The sequence below is a fragment of the Nylanderia fulva genome, unplaced genomic scaffold (assembly GCF_048542155.1).
Source record: "Nylanderia fulva isolate GAGA-0341 unplaced genomic scaffold, ASM4854215v1 Scaffold382, whole genome shotgun sequence".
In the NCBI taxonomy this organism is placed as follows: domain Eukaryota; kingdom Metazoa; phylum Arthropoda; class Insecta; order Hymenoptera; family Formicidae; genus Nylanderia; species Nylanderia fulva.
In genome coordinates, this window is record NW_028190458.1 from 44,319 (window position 1) to 67,834 (window position 23,516).

Sequence of the window (23,516 nt, forward strand, 5' to 3'; positions counted from 1 at the left end):
TTGGAAAATTATTAAAAGTTGTATATAGAGGAGTAACATTGATGCCAACGCTATACAAGATATACGTGGGAATTTTAACTGAAAGGTTAAAGGAAGAAATGGAGGGGAAGAATATGATACCGGAGAGTCAAACAGGTTTTAGGAAGGGAATGGGGGTGATGGATAGTATCTATGTGTTGAACTATCTGGTGAATAAGAGGGTAAACAAGAAGGGGGAAAAGGTAGTCGCGGCATTTATGGACCTGAAGGCGGCGTTTGATTCGGTAGATAGGGAGGTGTTAATGGAGGCAATGAAGAGGAGGGGAGTGCGGGAGGGATTAAGGAGTAGGATAGAAGAGGTGTACAGGGAAACGAGGAGTAAGGTAAGAGTGGGGAAGGAGGAGGGAGAAAATTTTTGGACGGCAAGGGGGGTGAGGCAAGGTTGCCCAATGAGTCCGCACTTATTCAGTTTGCTGATAGCGGATATAGAGGAAGTGCTAAGAAAAGGAGGTTGGGGGGGGGGGTGAAACTGGGAGGGGAAAAGGTGCATTGTTTGGCGTACGCAGATGATATGGTACTGTTGGCGGAGGATAAAGAAGGGATGATACATATGTTGGGGAAAATGGAAAGTTATATGGACAAGAAAAGGTTAGAGGTGAATGTGGATAAGACAAAGGTAATGAGGTTTAAAAAGGGAGGAGGAAGAATGAAGAGAGTGGAGTGGAGATGGAAAGGAAAAAGGTTAGAGGAAGTGAAAGAATTCACATATTTAGGGTATAAGCTACAGAGGAACGGGGGGCAGGAGGCACAGGTAAAGAACAGAGTTAGGAAAGCAGGAGCGGTGATAAGACAGGTGTGGGGAATGGGAAAGAGAAGGTTTGCAGGAGACTGGATGAAAAGAGTATGGCTAATGGAAAGGTTGGTGGGGACGGTGTTGGAATATGGGGCGGAAATATGGGGATGGAAGGAGAGGAGAGAGGTGGAGGCAATGCAGGAGCGATGGATTAGGTGGACGTTAGGAGTAGACTGGTGCACGCCGGGGTATATGGTAAGAGAGGAGATAGGAAAAGACAAATTTAGGATAAGGGCAGGAAGGAGGGCGGTAGGGTATGAGAGAAAGTTGGAGGAAGGAAGGGGAGGAAGTTTAGCGAGGAAATGTTTTGAGGATATGAAAGAGAGGATAAGGGGAGGAAAGGAAAGAACGATGTGGGAGGAAGAGAGGGGGAAATTCTGGGAAGAAAGAGGAATAGAAGGGAAAGAGATAGAGGAAAAAAGGGGAAGGGGAGAGGAAGTATATGAGGGGTGGGAACAGAAAGACAGGGAAAGGCAGAAGGAGGAAAGATGGGAGAGGATAAGAGAGTCGAGATATAATAGATGGTATGGGGAATGGAAGGAGGAGGGTTTACCGGAATACCTGAGAAAGGGATGGGGGCAAAGTAGATGGAGAAGGATAGTTAGGTTCAGAATGAACAATGAGATGAGAGGGGCGAGATACTGGGAAGAAGAGGGGAAAAGAAGATGTAGGTTATGCGGGATAGAAGATGAAACATGGGAGCATGTGATAGGAGAATGTGGGGGAGAAGGGGAGAAGGGAAACTGGTGGGAAAGAATGAAGAAAATACTGCAGGAAGGAGGAGAAGGGGAAGGATGGATGAGAGAAATAGAGAAAAAGAGGGAAGAGGGGAGAACGGAAGAAAGGAGGGAGGGAGGGGAAAATGAGGAAGGAAGTATGAGGAGGAGGATGAGTGAGGTATGAATGAGGTGGTGGAGAATGTATGGGGAATCGGAAGCCGAAGCGAAGCGATAGGTAGGGACGGCTCTTTCTCTCTCTAAAGTAGTAGATAAGTAGGTTAAGGTAGAATTAAGTTATTTGTAAATTAGATGTAAGAGTAGAGTTAAGAGTAGATATAAGTAAGATTGTAAGAAGTTGTAAGGTTGGGGAACGCTCCTTCAAAAGCGCCTTCAATCCCTTAGGGGACGAATAAAGAATTGAATTGAATTGAATATTAAAAGTTGTAATGACTTTGGCTGCAACAATTAAATGTTTGTTTCTAGAACTTGGAAAAATTAAAAAATTTAAACTATGTTTTAGAAATAGGAAATATGCCACACATTAGAATTTTATATTAGAAATATATCAGAAATAATAAATATTGTCTTAATTTTTTTATTTTTGATTCATAATCTTTTTGGTCAAGAAAAAGTTTTATAGTATCCCAAAAATTTAAAAGTCATATATGAATGATAAGATACCCACTGTTTATTGGATTATTATTTATATATTTATATTTATCCATTGATTCTTCTTTTACTCTTAGATACAATATTAAATAATATAATGTAGTATATGGCGCCAGACAACAATTCACTTTTAAAAATTTAATATGCCAATGGTGGTACTTCATAGATGATGTGGATAATCGTTGATCATTAATCATTTTATTGTTTTAAGATACAAACGTATATATATTGTCAGTATACATGCGTGCAATTAAAAAATTATATAAATACACACACACGCACACACTATTTTTTTTATATATACATGTGGATTTTATTTAATAATTTTTGTATATTTTTTAAATTCAAAATAAAATTCTTTGTGTAATATGTTACACATTTTTTTTAAATTAATTTTTTTTTCTTAAAATGTCAAATTATTCATATCAATGTATGATTTTAATCAATAATGATTTCATTAATAAGTATATCGTGAAGCTTAATAATTTATTTAAATGTTTACATTTTTGTATCGAGCACTAGTGTATCTTTATAATTATAAGGAATATTTATTAATTATTATAATTTAGAAATTTAATAAACATTCTATTAATTCCTCTATTTTTTATACATATATATTAATATCACTGATATGTGAGAATATTATATAACATATTAATAGATAAAATTTACTTACATTGTTCTAAAAACAATATATATAAATTCTTACCACCTCGTGGCCATTGTTTACATGAAATGGATTCATCATTAACATAAAACCATTTTGATTTATTACTTTTATAGTCTCTTAACATGTTTGTGTAATGACCTTCATGTAAATTATTTCCATGATGAAATATTGCACTAACGACTTTATAAAAGTTTGTTCCAATAGATATTTTGGCAGTTGAAAGACCTTTAATGTTACATTTATTTATAATTCTAGATGTGTCTTTATCATTTGATAAAAATATCATCAATTGCATTACAATTATTTTTTTAAAAGAACATATATTTAATAAGTAATTGATTGTTTTCTTTGCAATTTTCACACATTCCTTCGACAGATATCCAATAAGAAAAGTTGTGTTTCATTAAATATTGCATATCTATGCTCTGTTTTAGATTTGTGGGAATAGTTAGTGTAGCTATTATATTTTTTTGCTTATTAACGTTTGTGTAATTACATTTTTTGCAATGGATTGTTGTAGAAAAGTCGTGTTCAATGATATCTTTAAGAATTGTAATCTTTGCACAGAGCGCTATTAAAAATTCTGCCGCATCTCGTTGAACATTCAGTAAAAATGAATTACCAAGAAATTGTCTTATACTCATACTGTTTAATACATTCTTGTCACCAATATAATCGTTAATTAATTGCTTCATAACATCTGTTTCATCGTGTTGTAATAATAATTTTCTAATAACAGTATTATGTACAATACATTGTAAAACGGTATTTGCATAGCAGGAAACATTATCTGTATTGATAAAGCCTTTAATGGACGTTAATGAAATATTTTCAAGATTTGTTGATTCTTCATAAATTTCCTGTCCAGCAAGAAATCGGACAGACACTGTCCATTGTCGATCTTTAATCTTATTACATTGATTTTTTTGCATAATAATGCTTTCTATATCTTGACGATATAAGTTTCTTAAACGATTATATTCAACAATGGCTAATTCATTAGCTTTTACAGATCCTGGATCAAAATTTATCAAATGTAATCCTTCTATAGATGTGACTCGTGACAATGCCACATATGTTTGACCGCAACTGAAAATAAGATTTCCTGCATCAATAACAACCGAATTCAAACTTAAGCCTTGACTTTTATGAATTGTTATTCCATAACTAAGTGACAATGGAAATTGTTTTCGAATAATGTATGCTTTGTCCATTACTTCAAATTTGACACTTACACGTTCTATATCGAATTCTTTTCCATTCGATAAAGCAATTGTTAATGTATTTACATCCTTATTATCAATATCACGTAAACATTTCGTAATTGTACCAATAGTTCCATTAACAAGTCCTAATGTGATGTCGATATTTTTACGTAGCATAATTTTTGCCCCTATTTTCACAATTATCTCATTTGACAGTCCACCAGTTTTCGTACTATCCTCATCATCTGCACCAATAATTTTCAATATTTTTTTCTTTAAATATTGTGGACAATCAATACTATCTTGTGCTAACAATGAAATATTTTCAGAAGGTATGCGTTCCAACATTGCGGTATTAAGAACATTACATAAATTACATGTTGGTAACAAGCACACTGGATCGCACGGCAATTTTGCAATATAATTACATAATTCTTCTAATCTATTATTACATGATGTAGATTTAAAGTTTATTTTTCTCGAATTCAATGTTTCAATATCAGTATCTGTTACAATTCCAAGTCGAATTCTAGAAAGTAAATCTCTGTAACTGATATCACTTTTTTGACGCATATTAATCCTAAGTTTATCATAAGTAAACAAATCAGTTCATAAATTTGTAGCTCCTAATGTTTCCAAATATTTTTCTGTCTTAGCTTTACTCATACGAGGGTCACTATTTATATTTCGGGAATAGGAACAAAAACAAATAGTTAAGCTGCGAATATATTTTTATTGTTTTTCAAAGTACTCGCCACGATGATCAATACACTTTTGCATGCGCTTAAACCAATTTTCAAAGCATTTATTTCATTCCGAATGAGGTATCTCCAAAACATGATTTTTGAACGCTTCAATAGCTTCTTCGGGCAATGAAAATCGTTGACCACGCAGTTTATTCTTCACGGATGGGAACAAAAAGAAATCATTGGGTGCCAAATCAGGGCTGTACGGCGGATGACCCATCAATTCGATGTTTTGAGTGCTCAAATAGTCTCTTGTTTGAGCCGATGTGTGAGAGCTCGCATTGTCATGATGAAGAACAATCCGACGTCTCTTGTTTGTTTTCCTTATTTCACCGAAGATTTCTGGCAAACAGATGGTTGTGTACCACTCAGAATTTACTGTTCTACGATCTTCTAGAGGCACTGTTGCAATATGACCAGTTTTTCCGAAGAAACAGGCCACCATTTTCTTTGAAGTGCTTCGTGCGCGAACAACTTTTGTTGGATTTTGTTCATCTTGGAACACCCATACAGTCGACTGCTGCTTACTTTCGGGCTCATACGAATATATCCATGATTCGTCACCTGTCACGATTTTATAAACGTCTTTTGAAGCACCGCGATTGTATTTCTTAAGCATTTCTTTGCACCAATCGACACGAGCCTTTTTTTGAGCGATTGTCAAATTATGTGGGATCCAACACGAACATAACTTTCGCACAGCTAGTGTTCATGTAAAATCGCATATATGCTGGTGGAACTAATGCTTAGGGATGCCTCAATCTCACAATAGGTTACATGACGATCTTGCTTAATCATTTCGTGCACAGCATCGATGTTTTCTGGCACTACAGTCGATTTTGGACGACCTTCACGAAACTCGTCGGACAGCGAACTACGACCACGATTGAATTCACTATACCAGCGATACACAGTGGTTTTTGATGGAGCTTCATCGCCAAAAGTCAAATTAAGTTGATTGACGCACTTTTGTTATGATAATCCACGTCGAAAGTCGTAAAAAATCATCGCACAAAAATGTTCACGATTCAGATCCATTTTTTGCCGAGACGAAACTTTCAACTAAATATAAAATAAACAAATAGCGTCTGTATGACAAAATGTTCTGAGTACGCATATCGTCAAAAATGTCAAACTTTACGATGGAACCGTCAGATGGACTCACATGACATCAGTGTTGCCAATTCCCGAAATATAAATAGTGACCCTCGTATTAATAAAAACAGACTCTTCGCGTACTGGTGGCAATTGTAATAAATCACCTAATAATAATATGTGCTTTTTCCCGAACCATCCATCATCGTCATCAAACGTGTTGAATATTTCTGTTAATCTAAGATGTATATATATAAAAGTGATATTTGATACCATTGATATTTCATCGATTATAAAAAGAATAGTATTCTTTAATTCCTCTCTTAATGTTTTTAAAACAACGTCGGATAATTGTTTGTATTTAGGAATATAGCCATGCTCCACTGGTAATTGAAAAAGTCTATGAATAGTAAGTCCATCAATATTAAAGGCAGCAATACCCGTGGGTGCAGCTACCGCAACATCCTTATTTAAATTTTGTTTCACCCAACATTTAATAGTTTTTATGAGATAACTTTTGCCTGTTCCACCTTCGCCACTTACATAATGTCTCAAGCATTTCGAATCAAATTTAATGGTATTTGTAATGGTATCGAATACTTTCCTTTGATCATCATTTAGCCCAGAAATTAAATCATCGATATTTGTTTCGTCTGGTTTAGCTAAAACATCTCTAAATTCTTGCATAGCATTTCCTGCTTCCAAAGCAAGAAATTCTGTTTCATTATTAGATTGCTTATTTTCCTCTTGTGATTTTACTATTTCATTTAAATAATTCTCAATATTTTCTTTAATATTTTTCAAGTAATTTTGATCATTAACAATTTTTTCATGATAAGATATTGCTTCTGGTAGTTGCGAACATATACTTAAAAATGTTTCTGCATAAGTAGAATATTCTGATTTTATTTCTGATAAATCTCTCCATGGTTTGAATAATAACAATAACGAATAGTAATATTTTTCTGGTTGCATTTCAACATTGTATTTTTATAATGATTCACCAGATATCCGCTGTTTTTTCTTAATATAATGTGGATATTTACCTTCACCTTTCAAAGTATAAAAATTATTGGCAGGTATTTTCTTTGTAATATCATACCATTTCGCAAAATTATAAAGGCTCAACGATTCGAGTTCTTGTGGTCTGGTTGGATAGTAATAATCAATCATTGATTTACAAAAAATGTCTGTTGAATCTGCGTCCAACAATTTAATTTCTTTAAGTGTTTTTATTTTTCGGCTTCTAATTTGATTAACATCTAGCCATCTAATTGTTGTACATGGATCTATTCTATATAGTGATATACCGAGAAGTGTGTCGCATGCTTCTAGAGCACCACATTCTCTGTTATTTAAATTACGCATTGCAAAGTTCCAAAGACGACTACGTAATGATTTCGTAGAGTTAACTGCTTCGAATGTATCATTTACATAACTCGACTCAGATTTTGTAGTATATTTTGTATAGTACCAATTTAACAAAGTTGATTTTTCACCAATAAATTGCATATCCATGTTACCTTCCCATGCAGTTAAAATTACAGGATTGTAATCATTAATATTCTTTTCTTTTTCTTCTCGTGGAAGATCGTATAATCTGCTTTTTGCTTTTAAAGTTCTTCTTCCTGCTATCGACGATACTAGATCTTTTAAAATTAGATTTTTGGTGACTGGACGTGGAAATCCAAATCGACAAACACGAGTAACACCCTTTTTACTTTTCTTACATCGTAAACAGTAATTATTATGAACGTGACGTTGATGAGTATTGACTCTTCGATATAATAAAGGTAAAATATCTTTATCGGGTAATTTACATGATATATATTTTAATAGAAACTTAACAATTTCTTCATTAGAAGATTCGCCGATTAAAGGAGCGTCTTTTATTCATACTAATAAATGAAAATGTTGAGTACCTCTACCTTGATACTCACGTCTCCAAAAGTAATGTGTTACTTCACCAATCGGATGATCACTCGAACATATGAAATCGAGCATAGCGTGAAATTGATTTTCCATATATCTAGATACGGACACGGGATCAGATGCAATAAGTTCATTCGCAGATTTTGTGGACATATTAGGATTTATTTCTCGAAGATATTCAATCATATGTGACCACAGCCATTCGCTTGGACTTAGAGTTAAAAACCAGGTAGCAGGTCCATAATAATAGATCATACAACTTAAATCACATCTAGGTTTGCGCCAATATTGTTCACTGTTGCGAAGTCTTGAAAATATTGTACTTATGTTTCCTTCTAATTTATTTTCTGACATTGCATTCAAGAAGCTTTTTGCTGTAAATCGTTCTCTCAAATTCACTATATTCATTTTATGATAAATACCACTATTTAATTGTCGAATATTTGCATTATTCAATAAATAAAATATATACTGTATATTTAAACGAAATTGAGAATGTTTGGACATTAATCGTGATTTGATAAACTCGCTATCTGACAGACGTATTGGTCTTTCTTCATATTGACCATTTTTTCCAAATGGATATAAATCGGGAAAGCACAAAAGATCCAAAGTTTTATCTCGACCATCTATTGGAATATTTTCAACTCTTAACATTTGATACAACGCTGTTGCACTCTCATTTGTTCTTTTATCATACATTGGATAAATAGTAAACTGTTCGTAATACGTGTCCGGATCCGTAATCTGTGTCAATAATGCTTGCTGAATTTGTTCCACATTATCATTCAATTGATATTCGACGTCGTTTAGTTTGTCAGTTAATAGATCATCATGTGATTTTGGTAATTCAATTGCTGTATATAACGGATTGTGTTTTTTGAACCATGTTAATACTTCATAAATTTTTTTAACATTTACTAAATTTTCCCACATTATTTTAGATTTAGTTGGAACACCACGAACTACAATGTATAATTCGTGATCATAATTTAATACGTCTGTTGGGTTACAAATTTTTTTTATCGTTTTATTTACTGGCAATGGTAAGTGAAACGTTCTGCCTTTAACTTTACTTTGAAGATGTGATTGTGGTAAATTTTTCTTTGATACTGTTCCCATTTTCTGTACAACTTGAAAAGCTTTTGCTCTTTGTATCAAAATTTTTTCATATTCATTTAATGCAGTTATTACGTCTGGTGTTTTGTCAACGTATAAATTATTCAAAATACATATTGGTGGTAAAGTGCCTTTACGAAAGTATGTCAAACAGTATCGGCAAATATATAACTCTGTACTTTTTAAATCAATATGCAAGTAGTTTATTAATTTCTTCCATTGTTTTCCTGATAAAGACTTTCTCAATTTTCCCACATTAAACACATTTCGTTTAAAGCAAAGTTTTTCACAAGATAAACATACAAATTGAGGTGTATCTGTAGACCGTTTTGTTAATACGGTAAAAGCTTTCGAATACTTTAATAATATTTCATCTTCATTTAAGTTTATAACTGTTTCGATATTAACATCGGTAAACATACTTTTCCTACATATATTATCAACAATTTTGTCCAAAATTTGCACATCACCAGAATGTAAAGTTTCGTCCAATTTTAATAGTTTGTGGTAATAATATGTCAAGCGAGAAGCAAGTCTTTGTATATATCTCACTTTTGGATAATGTGGTGACAAGAAATGCAAAGTCAACAATTTAGATTTACATAATTTGGGATCAATGTAACATACTTGCGAATAACCAAGTTTATTCGATTGTCTATATGAATATGAACATGTTTCTATTGATTTAATAAATGTAGAAATATTTCTCACTTTTGAACACTTTGATATTGTTGTTAAAAATTGTTTGAATCGTTCAATTATAATAGCATCATTTATTCTACATAGAGATCCACATTTCCAAAATATTGTTGTTTTATTACGTGTACATTTTGTCGTTATTGGTAAAACATTAGTTACTTGTCCATTTTTATTTATTATTAATGCTTCCTTAAATTCAATATACTTGTAATTACTTTCAAAAAAATATGATTCTGTGGAAGCAGTATGTTTACTTGAACCACATAAAGCTTGATTATAATTATTGGAAGTAATATCATCATTACATTTATTAGCGCGACTTAAACATACTTCTGCTTTTTCTCTTAATAATGCCAATGTTTTTCTCAAGATTATTATGTATTTTTCTCTAGCGTGTATACACCATTTAATTATTCGTTCTGCTCGAAGTCTTTTTTCTTCTATTGAAGATCCTTTAATATTTCGTAAGAGGATTTTAACATATGTTTCCATTGATTGCAAAATTCCAATTCTATTTTCTTTTAAATACATACGCTTATATTTCCAACATATTTTATTAGCTATACAATTTTTTTGGTTTTTTGTTATATATTTCTTGTGGTTTTCATAATATTTTTTATTAAATAATTTCTTATTTGTAGGACAACGTATATATTTTTCCAATCTTTCACATTCATGTTTCTTATGTAAAACATAATATTTACGTTTTTTTTCACGTTTATCATTTCTATCATTTGCATATTTTAAACGCTTTATAGCACGATTTTCTAATAAATTATATGCATATGCTTTTCGTTTTGCTGCACGATTTTTAATTCTATTTTCTTCAAGTTTATCATACATTAATTGTTTTTTGATTCGAAGATCATATTGTTCTTGAGTTTCATATTTTCTTTGCACACGTTTTCGATGTGCATCTACTCTTCTGCGTTCTACTACTTTTAAATGTGGAACATTTTCTGGAATGTTATTAATACAATTTTGTGGAAAATGTTCAATTATATTAGTATCAAAAATTTTAAATAAATGACTTCTCATCAAAGAATGTTCATAGTTTATAATATCTGGTTTTAAACCAAATAATAATGATATAGCAAAAGCAATTGCAAACACACCACAATCATTTCCATTTGGTTGTTGTTGCACTTTAGGAAATTTAATATTATTTTTATTGAAATTAAAAAATGGATACAATTTTTTTAAATATATTTCATGATGAGCATGCAGTTTTCCATAATTTAATGAATCATATATATATATATATATTTAGTATCATAATAGCTGCATACCCAGTGACCATCATATTTCGATGTACTGCTATGCAAGATTTGTATATGTTCTTGCATAGCTGAAATAGGCTCTATTGTTTCGGGACATTGAATCCTCCATGTATCACGAGGACAAAAAGAAGAGCAATTTTTTAATATAGAATTAAATGCATCGATATGAATATCTTCCAACCACGTATTATTTTGTTTTACAATATTTATATCGTAATTTGATAATTTTATTATATTTTTAATTACCATTTTATTATTTTCTGTATTTTTTTCAATTAAATAAAAATAAAAATATAATTGAAGTACTTACTTGATCCTGTACTTACTTTGTAACTACCGCCAACTATCGCATCAACTGCCAACCCGACTCCTTTAAAAAATGTAAAATTTAAAACAATACTAAAATTATAAACATTATTTAAAAGTACTATGACACGAAACTTGTAGAGAATATGAAATTAAGAAAAGAGACATGTTATATAAATTAAAATATTTATATATATATATATAATTTATATAAAAATATATATATAATTGTATAATTAAATAAAGCTCGATTAAAAAGTAAAGTTATCGTCCGATCGCTGAAGTTAACTAATGCTTGAACATGATCAATATTTAGATGGGTGACCGCTTGGGAGCATTATTATTTTGTATAATAATATATAATCATATATATTTATATATATTTCTTATATATATATATATATATATATATATGTCAATTGGCTATTTTGACGACATCAAAAAATCGAACATTTTATTGTATACATAAGAGTACATCGACTCCCTGACGTATACATTAGTTAGATTAGATTAGATTAGATATATTTATTGCCGCCCCAATTGGGGATTACAAGGCGCTTTTTTTTAAAGGAGCGTTCCCAAACCTTTATTCCTTCCTTTACCCTTTTTCCTTAGCCTAAACTTATACCTAAAACTTAATCTAATTACATATTTTTCGCCACGCCTCTCCTCTTCGCCGCCTTTCTCATCTTTTCTCGCATTTCTGCCCTACCTACACACACACACACGTCCGCCTTTCCCTAACCTTTCTTATTCTAAATTATCTTAACCTACGCAATCTTACATTCTACTTAGCCTATGTTGGACCTCCGCTTCCGGTTACCGTTATTCTTCCACTCCTTTCCTCTCCCTCCCTCTCTCTCTCTCTCACACTCACTCACACACTCACTCCCCCCTCTCTCTCTCCCCTTATCTCCTACCCTCTCTCACCCCCCTGTCCTCCTTTTTCCTCCTTCTCCTTCTCCCCCCCTTTCCCTCTTGCTTCCTCTAACCTTTTTAACCATATTTCCCCTTCCCCCTCCTCTCCTAATATCTCCTTTACCATTTCCTGCCAGCTCTCTTCCCTTCCCCAATCCATACATTCCTCCCACACATGCTCCCACGTCTCTAACCCTCTCCCACATATCCTGCATTTCCTATCCTCCTCCTTTTCCCAATACCTATTTCCCTTCATTTCATTCCCCAGTCTGTACCTTGCCATCCTCCTCCATCTACCTTCCGCCCACCCTTTCTTCAAATAGCCCGGAATCCCCTCCCCTTTAATCTGTTTGTACCACTTATTATATTCCGATTTTATCATTTTTCCTACCCTCTCCTCCCTCTGTTCCTTTCCTTCCCATTCCTCAACTTCTTCCCATCTGAACTCCTCCTTTTCCCTTCTTTCCTCTATCTCCCTTAATCCCATCCCCTTACCCTCAAAAAATTCCCTTCTTTCTCTCTCCCACCCTGACAATTCCCCTCCTTTTTTTGCCCTTTCTTTAATCTCCCCCAAACATATTCTCGCCAACCATCCTCCCTTACCCTCCTCTAACCTTCTCTCATATCCCCATGCTCTTCTTCCCATCCTTGTCCTTATCTTTTCCCTTTGCAATTCCTCCCTTACCATATATCCAGGCGTTCCCCAATCCACTCCTAACATCCATCTCAGATACCTTTCTTGTATCCTTTCCAATCCCTCTCTCTCTTCCCATCCCCATATCTCCATCCCGTATCCTAAAACCGTCCATACTAACGCATCGAAGAGCCACAACCTCCTCTCCCAGTTATTCCCAAATCTCCTCTTACCTATTCCCCATACCTGTCCCATAATTGCTGCCCCTCTCTTTATTCTGTCCCTTACCTGTCCCTCTTGACCCCCATTCCTTTGAATCACATATCCTAAATACTTGTACTCCTTTACCTCCTCTAATTTTTTTCCCTTCCAAAACCAACTAGCCTTTTTTAACCTCCCTCCCCCCCTTCTGCATCTCATCACCTTCGACTTCTTCTCATTCAGTTCCAGTTCCTTCCCCTCCAGATATCTCCCTAACCTCTCCATCATACACCTCATCCCCCCCTCATCTTCTGCCAACAGCACCACGTCATCCGCGTACGCTAATGTATAGACCTTGCCCTCTCCTAATCTCACACCCCCCCATCTCCCTTTCTTCATTTCCTCCTCCAAGTCCGCCATCAACATGTTAAACAGAAGCGGGCTCAGTGGGCATCCCTGTCTCACCCCCCTCCCCGTCCAAAACTTCTCCCCCACCTCCTCCCCCGTATACATTAGTTATAATTTTGTAATAAAATGAACTGGTACATATGTATAAGCAATTAAGTATAAAACCATTAGTACAGCGACAGTACAAAATTATGTACAACACATTGTACTATTTGACTATTATAACGACACCACTAATTTCTATAAAACGGTTGTTTTAACGACACTCCAAAAATAAGTTGAAAAATCTTTTTGAATAGCAATCATTTATCAAATTTTTTCAACTTTTTAATCATATTTTCGTATATACTAAAGAATGTCATATAATTTAAAATTAATTATTACTATCGGAAAAGCGATAAACGATTTTTGGAGCTTTCATTGGATTCTCGAGGCTATAGATGTGATGTAATAGTAATATTGGCTCAAAATTCAACCGTCTAATTGAAATTGACTTTTCGTTTAAAGAAATTTATAGGATTTCACAATATATGAAACCCTTATTGTTAGAACAAATTTTTTAAGCAAGAAGTTAATTATTCGATTGACATTATGTATTTTGTTATAATTTATTCGAGTATTATTTTGCTTTGATTTATTAATATTTATAATTTGTTTTTAAGTAAATTTAAGTTGTGTTTTACTTGTAATACGCAAAATCAGCTGGATATCGATTCTGTAACTTTTTCTAAAGTGAAAACGTGAAAAGTAAAAAATTTCCGCCAATCGTACATCGATTTCATTTTAAAATCAATGCGTGATTGGCGAGAATTTTTCACTTTTCACATTTTCACTTTAAAAAAAGTTACAGAATCGATATCCTGGTGCAAGGAAGTGAAATCAGTTGAAACGATAGGACGATTTTTTAGTCTTTTCGTAGTTACTTTCAAGTTAGATATTTCGTCATCATGCGTTAACAAGAACGGATGCAATACCGAGCGTTTTCTTTATAAACCTTGTTTTTGAGTGCTATAAAAAGTTTATAGAAATATCAAATTATTAATGTTTTTTTAGTTGGAGTTAATAGGTGACAAGTGTTAGATGTATAAAATATTTATTTTTGTTTTTTGTATATACATAAATACATTAACGCACAAGAAAAGCTAGATTAGTGATGTACTGCTGTAATGTTGAAATTGACGTCTGTAATTCGAAGTTGTTAAATAGATTTCTATGTGTCTACATTTTTCTTTGATATATATACATAGTCTGTATTAATTATTATAGACATTTAATTATTGTAATTTTTTCTTAAGATGGTGCAGGGAGAAGACAGAACAATATGTGGTTAAATAAAATCGATTTTATATGAAAATCTCATGTATTTCGTAGAGAATATATGAAGTAAAAATATGTAAATAACAGTAATGAAACTAAATGTTATGTATATAACTGTATCTTTGGTTGTACAGGTTTATTCATATAGCATTTGATAATGATATGTGACATATGGTAATAATATTTGAACATTTTTTTTGTTTTTCTGAATGTTTTTTATAATAATTCTACATAGATAAAGAATATGTGAACAAAGTTGAAATATTCACAATTTCAATTAGTTTTAAAAAAAGAAACGTATATATTGTATACATTAAAATGACAAAGTTAATATGTTGAAGAAAAAGGGTTATCGCCTATAATCTTTTCGTAAAGTGTTACGTTACATTAAGTATTTACTTTAGACTTAACTTGTACATAATCTTAAACTTTAATCAACGCACACAAAAATCATAATGATAAGATCAGAACTTAACGTAATTTAACATAACGATTTTTTGTGCTTTGACTAAAGTTTGAGATTATGTACTGACAATGAGTAAAGTCTAATGAATAAAAGGTTAGTACTTAACGTAACGTAACGCGTTACAGAAAAGCTTGTGCGGTGGTTCAAAGAAATACATAAAAATCTTAATTATAACGTATTAATATAGTGTAATATAAAATTTTGTGTTCGATTTTAATAATCTGAAAACATTAATATGTGTTTATAATACCACTAATCATACAAAGAAAAATGTGATAAATATATAGTAAGACGAGAGAAAATGATAATTGTACAACAGAATGGTAACTAAAATCATTGCTTATAATGTATGTAGAACTTATTTTAAGTAATTACTTATTCATTTTTATGACAATACAAAATTTGATATCTTTTTCTTTCTCTCTCTCTCTAGTTATAAATAAGGAAACTTAATACTCTCGACTTCAGCAAAAATAATAGAACCTTGATACATCACTCATGTTTACTTTGACTATATAAAGCAACATCCTTAAAATTAAATTTAAATCCTTAAACGTTTAGCGATAATACAAATGATAAATAATATGTAATTAATTAATTAACATAACATAAGAGATATTATACCATACTAACTAATCTATAATAATCAAATTGTAATTAATTCAAGATATCACTATAATTAGTTGTTTGTTGGCTAATCCGTTTATTGTAATTATTTTTATAATCTTTTGTAAGGATATCGAAAATTATCAGTTTTGTATTCGATTCATCAAAACACACAGCAATAACAAAACCTTGTTCTAATCAGTAAAATGAAAATGTGTCCTATTTATTTACTATAAAAAATGCTACTTTAATATGTAACAAAGAACTGCACCATTAATAAATTAAATGCAAAATTAATATTTTAAAATTTAGTTAATAAAATCGCCGACGAGTATCACATATCATTTTTTTAGCACAAAAGCAAGTAAAAATCGCATTAGTATCATTGAACATTTAGATTGAAGTGTCTAATATACATTTGTCTTGGAATTTCGCTACTGTTAACATTATAATAAAATAAAAGTTTGTCAGCTTTAATTGCTCTCAATTTGCAACCTTTTCATACATTTTTTCTATATCAAAATTGATTTAATTGCATAAAGTTTTTAAGTTTATGACTTTTGTCACTGCATTTCATACACTGGCTTGACAAATTTACTTGAAAACATCAAAATATATCAAAGACTTATATTAATAATGTTTGCAGAGATGATAGAAACATCACTGTGAAGGTTGCTTTACTGTTTCTGCCTTGTGCTTTGTTGTAAAAAGGAACAGAAGTAATCTATTATTCTTTTATCAATCTCATGATTTTTTAACAAGTTGAGTACTATTCAAGCAGCTATGGAATGTTAAATAAGATACAGCTGAACATCTTCTGGAACATATCACTTTATAAATTCCATCTTGTACTGAATCTGTTCCGTTAAGCATTCTATCCACTTCTCATCGCTGGGTATAGCAATATTCAGGTTCTCTGATTCTATTGAATATATTCAATATATCCGATAATCTAGGTGTATTCAACGTTAATCTTGAGTTGAACGCCTTTACAAAGTTCTCCTAAAATGAGGCAGTGAAACTGAAACTAAAAGATAGAATAAGATTTACTTTGAACATCTATAATGTTGACGAACTAACGCACACATCTATATATTAGCTTATCTAATATACAGATTACTACAGATGTACAAAAACAAAAAGAAAAAGATATTGAATCAGAGTTGTATAGTACATATTAAATTAAAAAGTTATATATTATACAAAAATATAAAGTATTAAATTATATGAATTTTAATTTAAAAATTTAAGATTTAAGTAATATGAAAACATTTTATATTGTTTTTAAAAAAATTCTGATTTTTTTACAAGTATTCATAAAATGTTTTGTACGAAATTGCAAACTCTTACACTATTGTTGTTGCAAGGTTTTTTGTTTATTATGCAGCCACGTTTTGATTTGCGGCGATGTACGCCGAGCCAGAGAAATATATTTTTTTTTTACTTCTTGAATCTCTTTTAGAGACGGCAATGTATGATTTTCTATATGTTGTGCAAACGCAGAAAGCACTGCTTCTTTCTCATTTTCTGTCCATCGTACTCTTTTTGTTTTTCCATAAGGAGATGCTAGAGGAGTATAGAGAATATTGTTGAAATAATTTAACAAAACAAAATAAGTATACTATTTGTTATTGACTTTGACATAAGAATAATATGTTGAGTGCTATAATTATACATTCTTATTATATTCCATCTTCAACGATAATAAATTATTTAAATGTTAATACTATTTTATTTTACTTATTTACTTTTAATTTTGAATAGTAATTATAAATAGTTTTAGTATAAATATTGGAAAATGTTATCGGTCATGGAAACAAAACTAAGTTATGTATTTCGGTATAATAAAAAAGGAGCGACAAAAGATAATTATTTGCAGGCACTAATCAAATATGTAATGTTATATTAGAAATATATAAATAAGTATCATTTTAAGAACGAATTAACATAATAATAAAGGAAACTGAATAGTATTGTAATTCGTACAGTTATGGATTGAAAGTAGATATGAAAAATTACTTACTACTACGTTTCCGTTTTCCACCTTGTTCATCCGTTTGCTTGTCAGAATTTCTGGAATGATTTGATGTCTCACATAATGAAATATCTACAATAAACAGTAGTTATTAAAACATTTACAAAATTACAATATCATAATATCGTAATGCTCTTATTTTGTTATTATATCATTACAATATTAAAATAATATACAAAAGGAATACTTAGTATAAAATAAATAAGCACCAAAAAAACAAAACCAATTAATAATAATAAATAAACAGTGAAATAATTAATAATGAAAACAATAATGTAAATATAATGTAAATAATGTAAATCTTAATAATATAAACAATGTAGATATTAATGTTATAAATTCTACGTCTTACATAATTTAAGCAAATAACATTACTTATTTCGCCAGTATTATTGTTGTTAACGTCAATTATGTTATCTTCTATTTCAGAATCACTGTCCGATATCGATTCATTATTCGTATTTTGTGCATTTCCTTCCGATACTGCTTCTAAATAGCGGGAGATTTTCAGTATATCTCAGCTTGCTATGGTTGCTTCTAATCATCTCCATGTATTTTATCAGCATAGCTCATAAATATTTCAATATACGAAACATCAGTAACATCCAGATTAAATTGAATGCAGTATGCTGCTATATGTTTTCTTAATGTTGTACCGCGCAAAGTAGTTGATTGACTTGCGTTACATTGTTGGGAAAATTTACGCATTAAAACACAGGCCCTCAGGTATTGGTGTCTATTTTTGTCGACAGCAGGTAGTCCAAAAATATAAGGGTTTTTCTTTAATACATTAGCCTCTTCACGATATTTTAAGATTAAAGTGATACAATCAAAGAGCTCATTCGGTAATAAAACAGGCACTGTGCGTCCTAGTTTTCCTCTGATGCAAAATCGGACATATTTCTCTGCAATTTTTCTATCTTCCATTGACAATGATTTATAAATATCACTGTACATATTTTTATTTACTTTTTCATAATTTTCAAAATCTTCTATTAATGCTCGCTCAATTTCTCCTGCTCGTCGTCTATTAAAGACATGTGTTGAAGTTAATGTTACTTCTCCTAAAGAAATCCACTTCTCATATGAAAAGGACTCATTTAATGCTGTATATGCTTCAGTTCTTATTTTCGCCAAATGTGTGTGTAATTTTTTAATATCTTCCAATGACGGGAGATTTATTTTCTTGTGCCTTTTATGTGCAGACTGCGTTTCGAGAACTGTTTTGTTGACACTCGTACCTATATCCACAACTAACAGTTTTAAAAAGTCTTTAACTAATTTTTTCTTCTCTTCATCTTGAGTCTTGATGCATTCCATAATGAAAAGATTTCCTATATGCTTAATAAGTGTTGACAAGTTAGCCGCTACTGCAGGAGTTTTATAAAGTTGTTCTTCATTGTCATATCCTGCAACTACATTAATTGCTGAAATACAATCGTCATATATTTGTGGATGATACAGCGACTGAAAATCTTTTACATTCGTATTTATATCTTTTAATGCTATAAGAAAACGACCTAGTAGACGTAATCGTGCACGAATCATATCATGCTGATGTTGGGATTTGTATTTAACACACAACTTATTTGCATATATGATCAATAATTTGTCATATCTCACAATACGTGTTACTTCATCATCTCGCATAACAGGAAACACTGTTTTTCTTAAACACTCACTTGCTATTGAATGTATTCTACCAGTGATTTTTCTTCCCATAATCATAATATTTTTATTTTTTCGAAAATCTTTTTTAAGACAAACTCGAGCATGATGACGTATTGTGTTTTTTGCGAAAAATTCTTTACATTTTACACAGGCAACAAAATCTTTAGCAGTCTTATTAGTTTTCTCATTTGGACGTCTGCATACAATTAATTGACCAGTATTAAATTTTGGGTTGGTGTTAAATTTAAAATTACCCATTTTTCGAATAGTATCTATTATTTTTTTCCTTACTGGGTTTCTTTTAGGCAGAATGGCAAATTTTTTTACATTAGGCTCATTAGCATGTACTGTTTCCAAATGTCGTGCAAGCTGTGATTGCAACTTCATACAAAAAGCGCAATAATTTTGTTTCGATTTTATATTAGACTTTTGAACATACATAACTTCATCGTTACATGCTGATGTACCAACAACATTTGTATTTGATGTATCAAAACTGGAAGTGGATAAAATAGTTCTGTTAACAATTGACACTTGCTTTTGAGGAGATTCGTTATTTAAAGAACTGTGTTCTGAAGGTATATATTCTGAATCTTCATCATCACTTTCATTCTTATCATTATCTAATATAAAAAAAACAAAGAAATTATATAACTATGAACAAAGGACATAACTCACATATCATTGAAAAACTAAAGCACACAATATTTGCATGTCAATGTATATATTACCAAAAGACAAAAAATAATGTTTGAAGTAGGTAATAGAGATAATAAAATTTATTTATTTTAATTTTAATTCAAATATAGAATTAATAAATCAAGAAAAGTAGGCCAAAACTACGAGCCAAAGTAATTTAGATGTAAAAAAAATTAAACATAATTTATTTATATAATAAAAAGTATACGTTTCGATTTTACTAGGTCTTTCTCAATACAAAAGATAGTTTGTTCAAATATAGAGCACAATATTGCACGAATTACATTACTTAAATTTATAATTAGTCTTGCAAAAGTATATATTTATAATTAGTCATTATAATTAGAATCTCTAAAAGTTTATATAAAATTAATGAAACAAAATTATTGCCGCTTTTTGCATGAAGTTGCAATCGCAGCTTGTACATTATATGAAAATAATAACGAACTTGATGTAAAACAGTAGCAACTCAATGTTATAAGAATTATATCCATTAATATATATAATATTATATATGTACGTATATGTATATCAATTATATACATAATATTGTGAAATTTGTTAATTAAAAATGTACGTCAAAAATTATTTATAAAGAAAAAAAAAACATAACTACATACTATAAGACACTGGCGCAGCAACAATTTCTGGATCTGGCACATCATCTCGGCAAGGAGATAACATGCTTACACGTCTTGCATCAGTTTCTGTATGATTTATTGAAGATATAAAAAGAGATAAGTGTAAATAACATAAAATAATACATGTTTACAAGATTATACTTTAAACAAATTTTAAAATGTCAGTTTATAAATACTTCATAAAACTTTATCAAATTGTATTACTGTGTTATATTTATTTTTATTTTATGTCTAAAATTTTATCATTTCTTATGTATATTTGAAACTACAAAACCTGTTTTTTTTTAAATTTATATAAGTATAGATACAATCTTTTATCTCTAAACAAATATAAATATACACAAACATTATTAATATTAATATTAATAATAATATTAATATTGTTTAATAATATTAATAGTTATAATATTGTTTGTTTATGTCTGGGCAAAAAAACGGCGTTATTTAGTTAAAAGGCAACAAAGTGAAGTATTGTTTCGGAAGATCTGAATAGCTTGGTTATAAGAGCAGTCGCTTGGAAAGCGAAAGACTCGGGTTCGATTCCCAATTCAACCAACTTTCAGACCGATATTTTTCTCGTCTACAGCTTTACAGAGGGGTTAATGGAAAACATGAGAATTAGAGATCTAAATCAAAGATACTATTCCCAATTAGCAGAACAATTAATTTTCGCAATAACCGACGCAAAAGATATCGTATTAGGCTCCTGCAGCTGATATATTTATAATATTATTATATAAACATTAATGTTTATATTTTAATTTAAGTGGTTGTCTATTACTTTCATGATATGCTTATATATATATATATATATATATATATAAATTTTATTGCATTTATTTCTTATTTTTTATAATTTGTGTATATTTATATTTTGTTTATGAGTTTATACTTATTTATATAAAAATAATTCAATTTTTACATACCAGTCATATTGAAACTTAATCTCCTAACACACTCATTGATTCTAATAGATCCATTAAATGAATCTGCAAACAAAACATGAGATTAGATAAACAGGGACAAATACGTTCATTCAACAGTGCAATAAAAAATTGCATATTATTTATAGTATAAAATATGAAACTTAATATTTGAAATTTAATTCTAACAGTATTGCATACCAGATAAAGAAATATTTGCCTCTGCTGCTTCAATATTATCATTCATGAAAAAGTTACTTGGCATGACAGTTTCAATGCTCTCATTTTCATCTGTAAAGATTATTGTGCCAATATCTGAAACAATATATATAAAAAAAAATATTTCATACAGATAATAAAATAGTGCTTAGAAATATAACTGATAACATTATCTAAACTAACCAAAATTTACTGGGAGATCTGTAATCTCTTGATAATCACAGTTGTCAATAATTACGGGAATTTCATCTTCTTTTATGTCATATCCTTTATTCTTCGCATTTAAAAGCGTCGGTTTATGGTGACAATCTAAAATAATGAAAAAGTATTATAATCTAACACATAGAATACCATATATGCTGCATTGTGTCATTGCTGGAAAGAACCCAATGTGTATTTGACAATTTAAAAAAAAACAAAATTAAATAAAAGAATGTATTATTATTTATATGTATTTTATTATTATATTAAAAGATATTAAGTATACAAATAATTAAAGATAAAGATATTTGTCAGTTTCTAAATAATTGCAAATATGCACATTTACCAGCATTTGATGTAACATTGATTATCTTCTCATTACAATCTTTGTTTGACACAGATTCAATATTTTTATCTCTTTCATCCATAGACATTATCATGTCAGATGCACCAATATTTAATGAAACATCATATTTTTAGTAATAGACTCTTTGTTTAGTATCACAGACTCATTGCCTTTGTTTTTATTTATAAGACTTATCGAATTAATATCTGCAAGAGAAGAAATACATGATTATGTGACATACATGCGATAAAATAAGCATTACAAACATCATCCATATGAGCTAAACCAAATAATTGAGAACGTGCACATTTACCAGTATTTGATGTAGCATCGGTCATCTCCTCATTAGAATCTTTATTTGGTACAGATTCATTATTTTTATCCCTTTCATCCATAGACATTATCATGTCAGATGCACCAATATTTAATGAAACATCAATATTTTTAGTAATAGACTTCTTGTTTAGTATCACAGACTCATTGTCTTTGTTTTTATCTATAAGACTTATTGAATTAATATCTGCGAGAAAGAAATACATGATTATGTGACATACATGCGATAAAATAAGTATTACAAACATCATCCATATGAGCTAAACCAAATAATTGAGAACGTGCACATTTACCAGTATTTGATGTAGCATCGGTCATCTCCTCATTAGAATCTTTATTTGGTACAGATTCATTATTTTTATCCCTTTCATCCATAGACATTATCATGTCAGATGCACCAATATTTAATGAAACATCAATATTTTTAGTAATAGACTCCTTGTTTAGTATCACAGACTCATTGTCTTTGTTTTTATCTATAAGACTTATCGAATTAATATCTGCGAGAGAAGAAATACATGATTATGTGACATACATGCGATAAAATAAGTATTACAAACATCATACATATGAGCTAAACCAAATAATTGGAAATGTGTACATTTACCAGTATTTGATGTAACATC

General features: G+C 30.7%; 3 protein-coding genes and 1 pseudogene across 3 annotated transcripts; all 4 read right to left on the minus strand.

The window, feature by feature from the left end:
- The window catches only part of LOC146722021 (uncharacterized), a 43,414-nt pseudogene that overhangs the window by 15,984 nt on the left and 3,914 nt on the right, over positions 1–23,516 (minus strand).
- Positions 16,708–22,645, minus strand: LOC114941877 (uncharacterized). The gene is made up of 8 exons (XM_085485662.1): positions 22,558–22,645; positions 22,194–22,319; positions 21,993–22,106; positions 21,795–21,857; positions 20,848–20,934; positions 17,846–17,929; positions 17,267–17,388; positions 16,708–16,824 (listed from the first exon to the last, which is right to left on the minus strand). Exons 1-8 carry the CDS (start codon positions 22,643–22,645, stop codon positions 16,708–16,710), a joined length of 801 nt encoding a protein of 266 aa, XP_085341788.1.
- On the minus strand, positions 18,595–20,213 carry LOC146722022 (uncharacterized). Its single transcript, XM_085485660.1, is given in 3 exon segments — positions 18,595–18,780; positions 18,782–20,151; positions 20,207–20,213. Coding segments are annotated over 3 exon segments (1,431 nt in total). The 3' UTR covers positions 18,595–18,726.
- LOC146722023 (uncharacterized) lies at positions 22,635–23,514 on the minus strand. The gene is made up of 4 exons (XM_085485659.1): positions 23,498–23,514; positions 23,184–23,390; positions 22,871–23,077; positions 22,635–22,763 (listed from the first exon to the last, which is right to left on the minus strand). Exons 2-4 carry the CDS (start codon positions 23,275–23,277, stop codon positions 22,669–22,671), a joined length of 396 nt encoding a protein of 131 aa, XP_085341785.1. The 5' UTR covers positions 23,278–23,390; positions 23,498–23,514; the 3' UTR covers positions 22,635–22,668.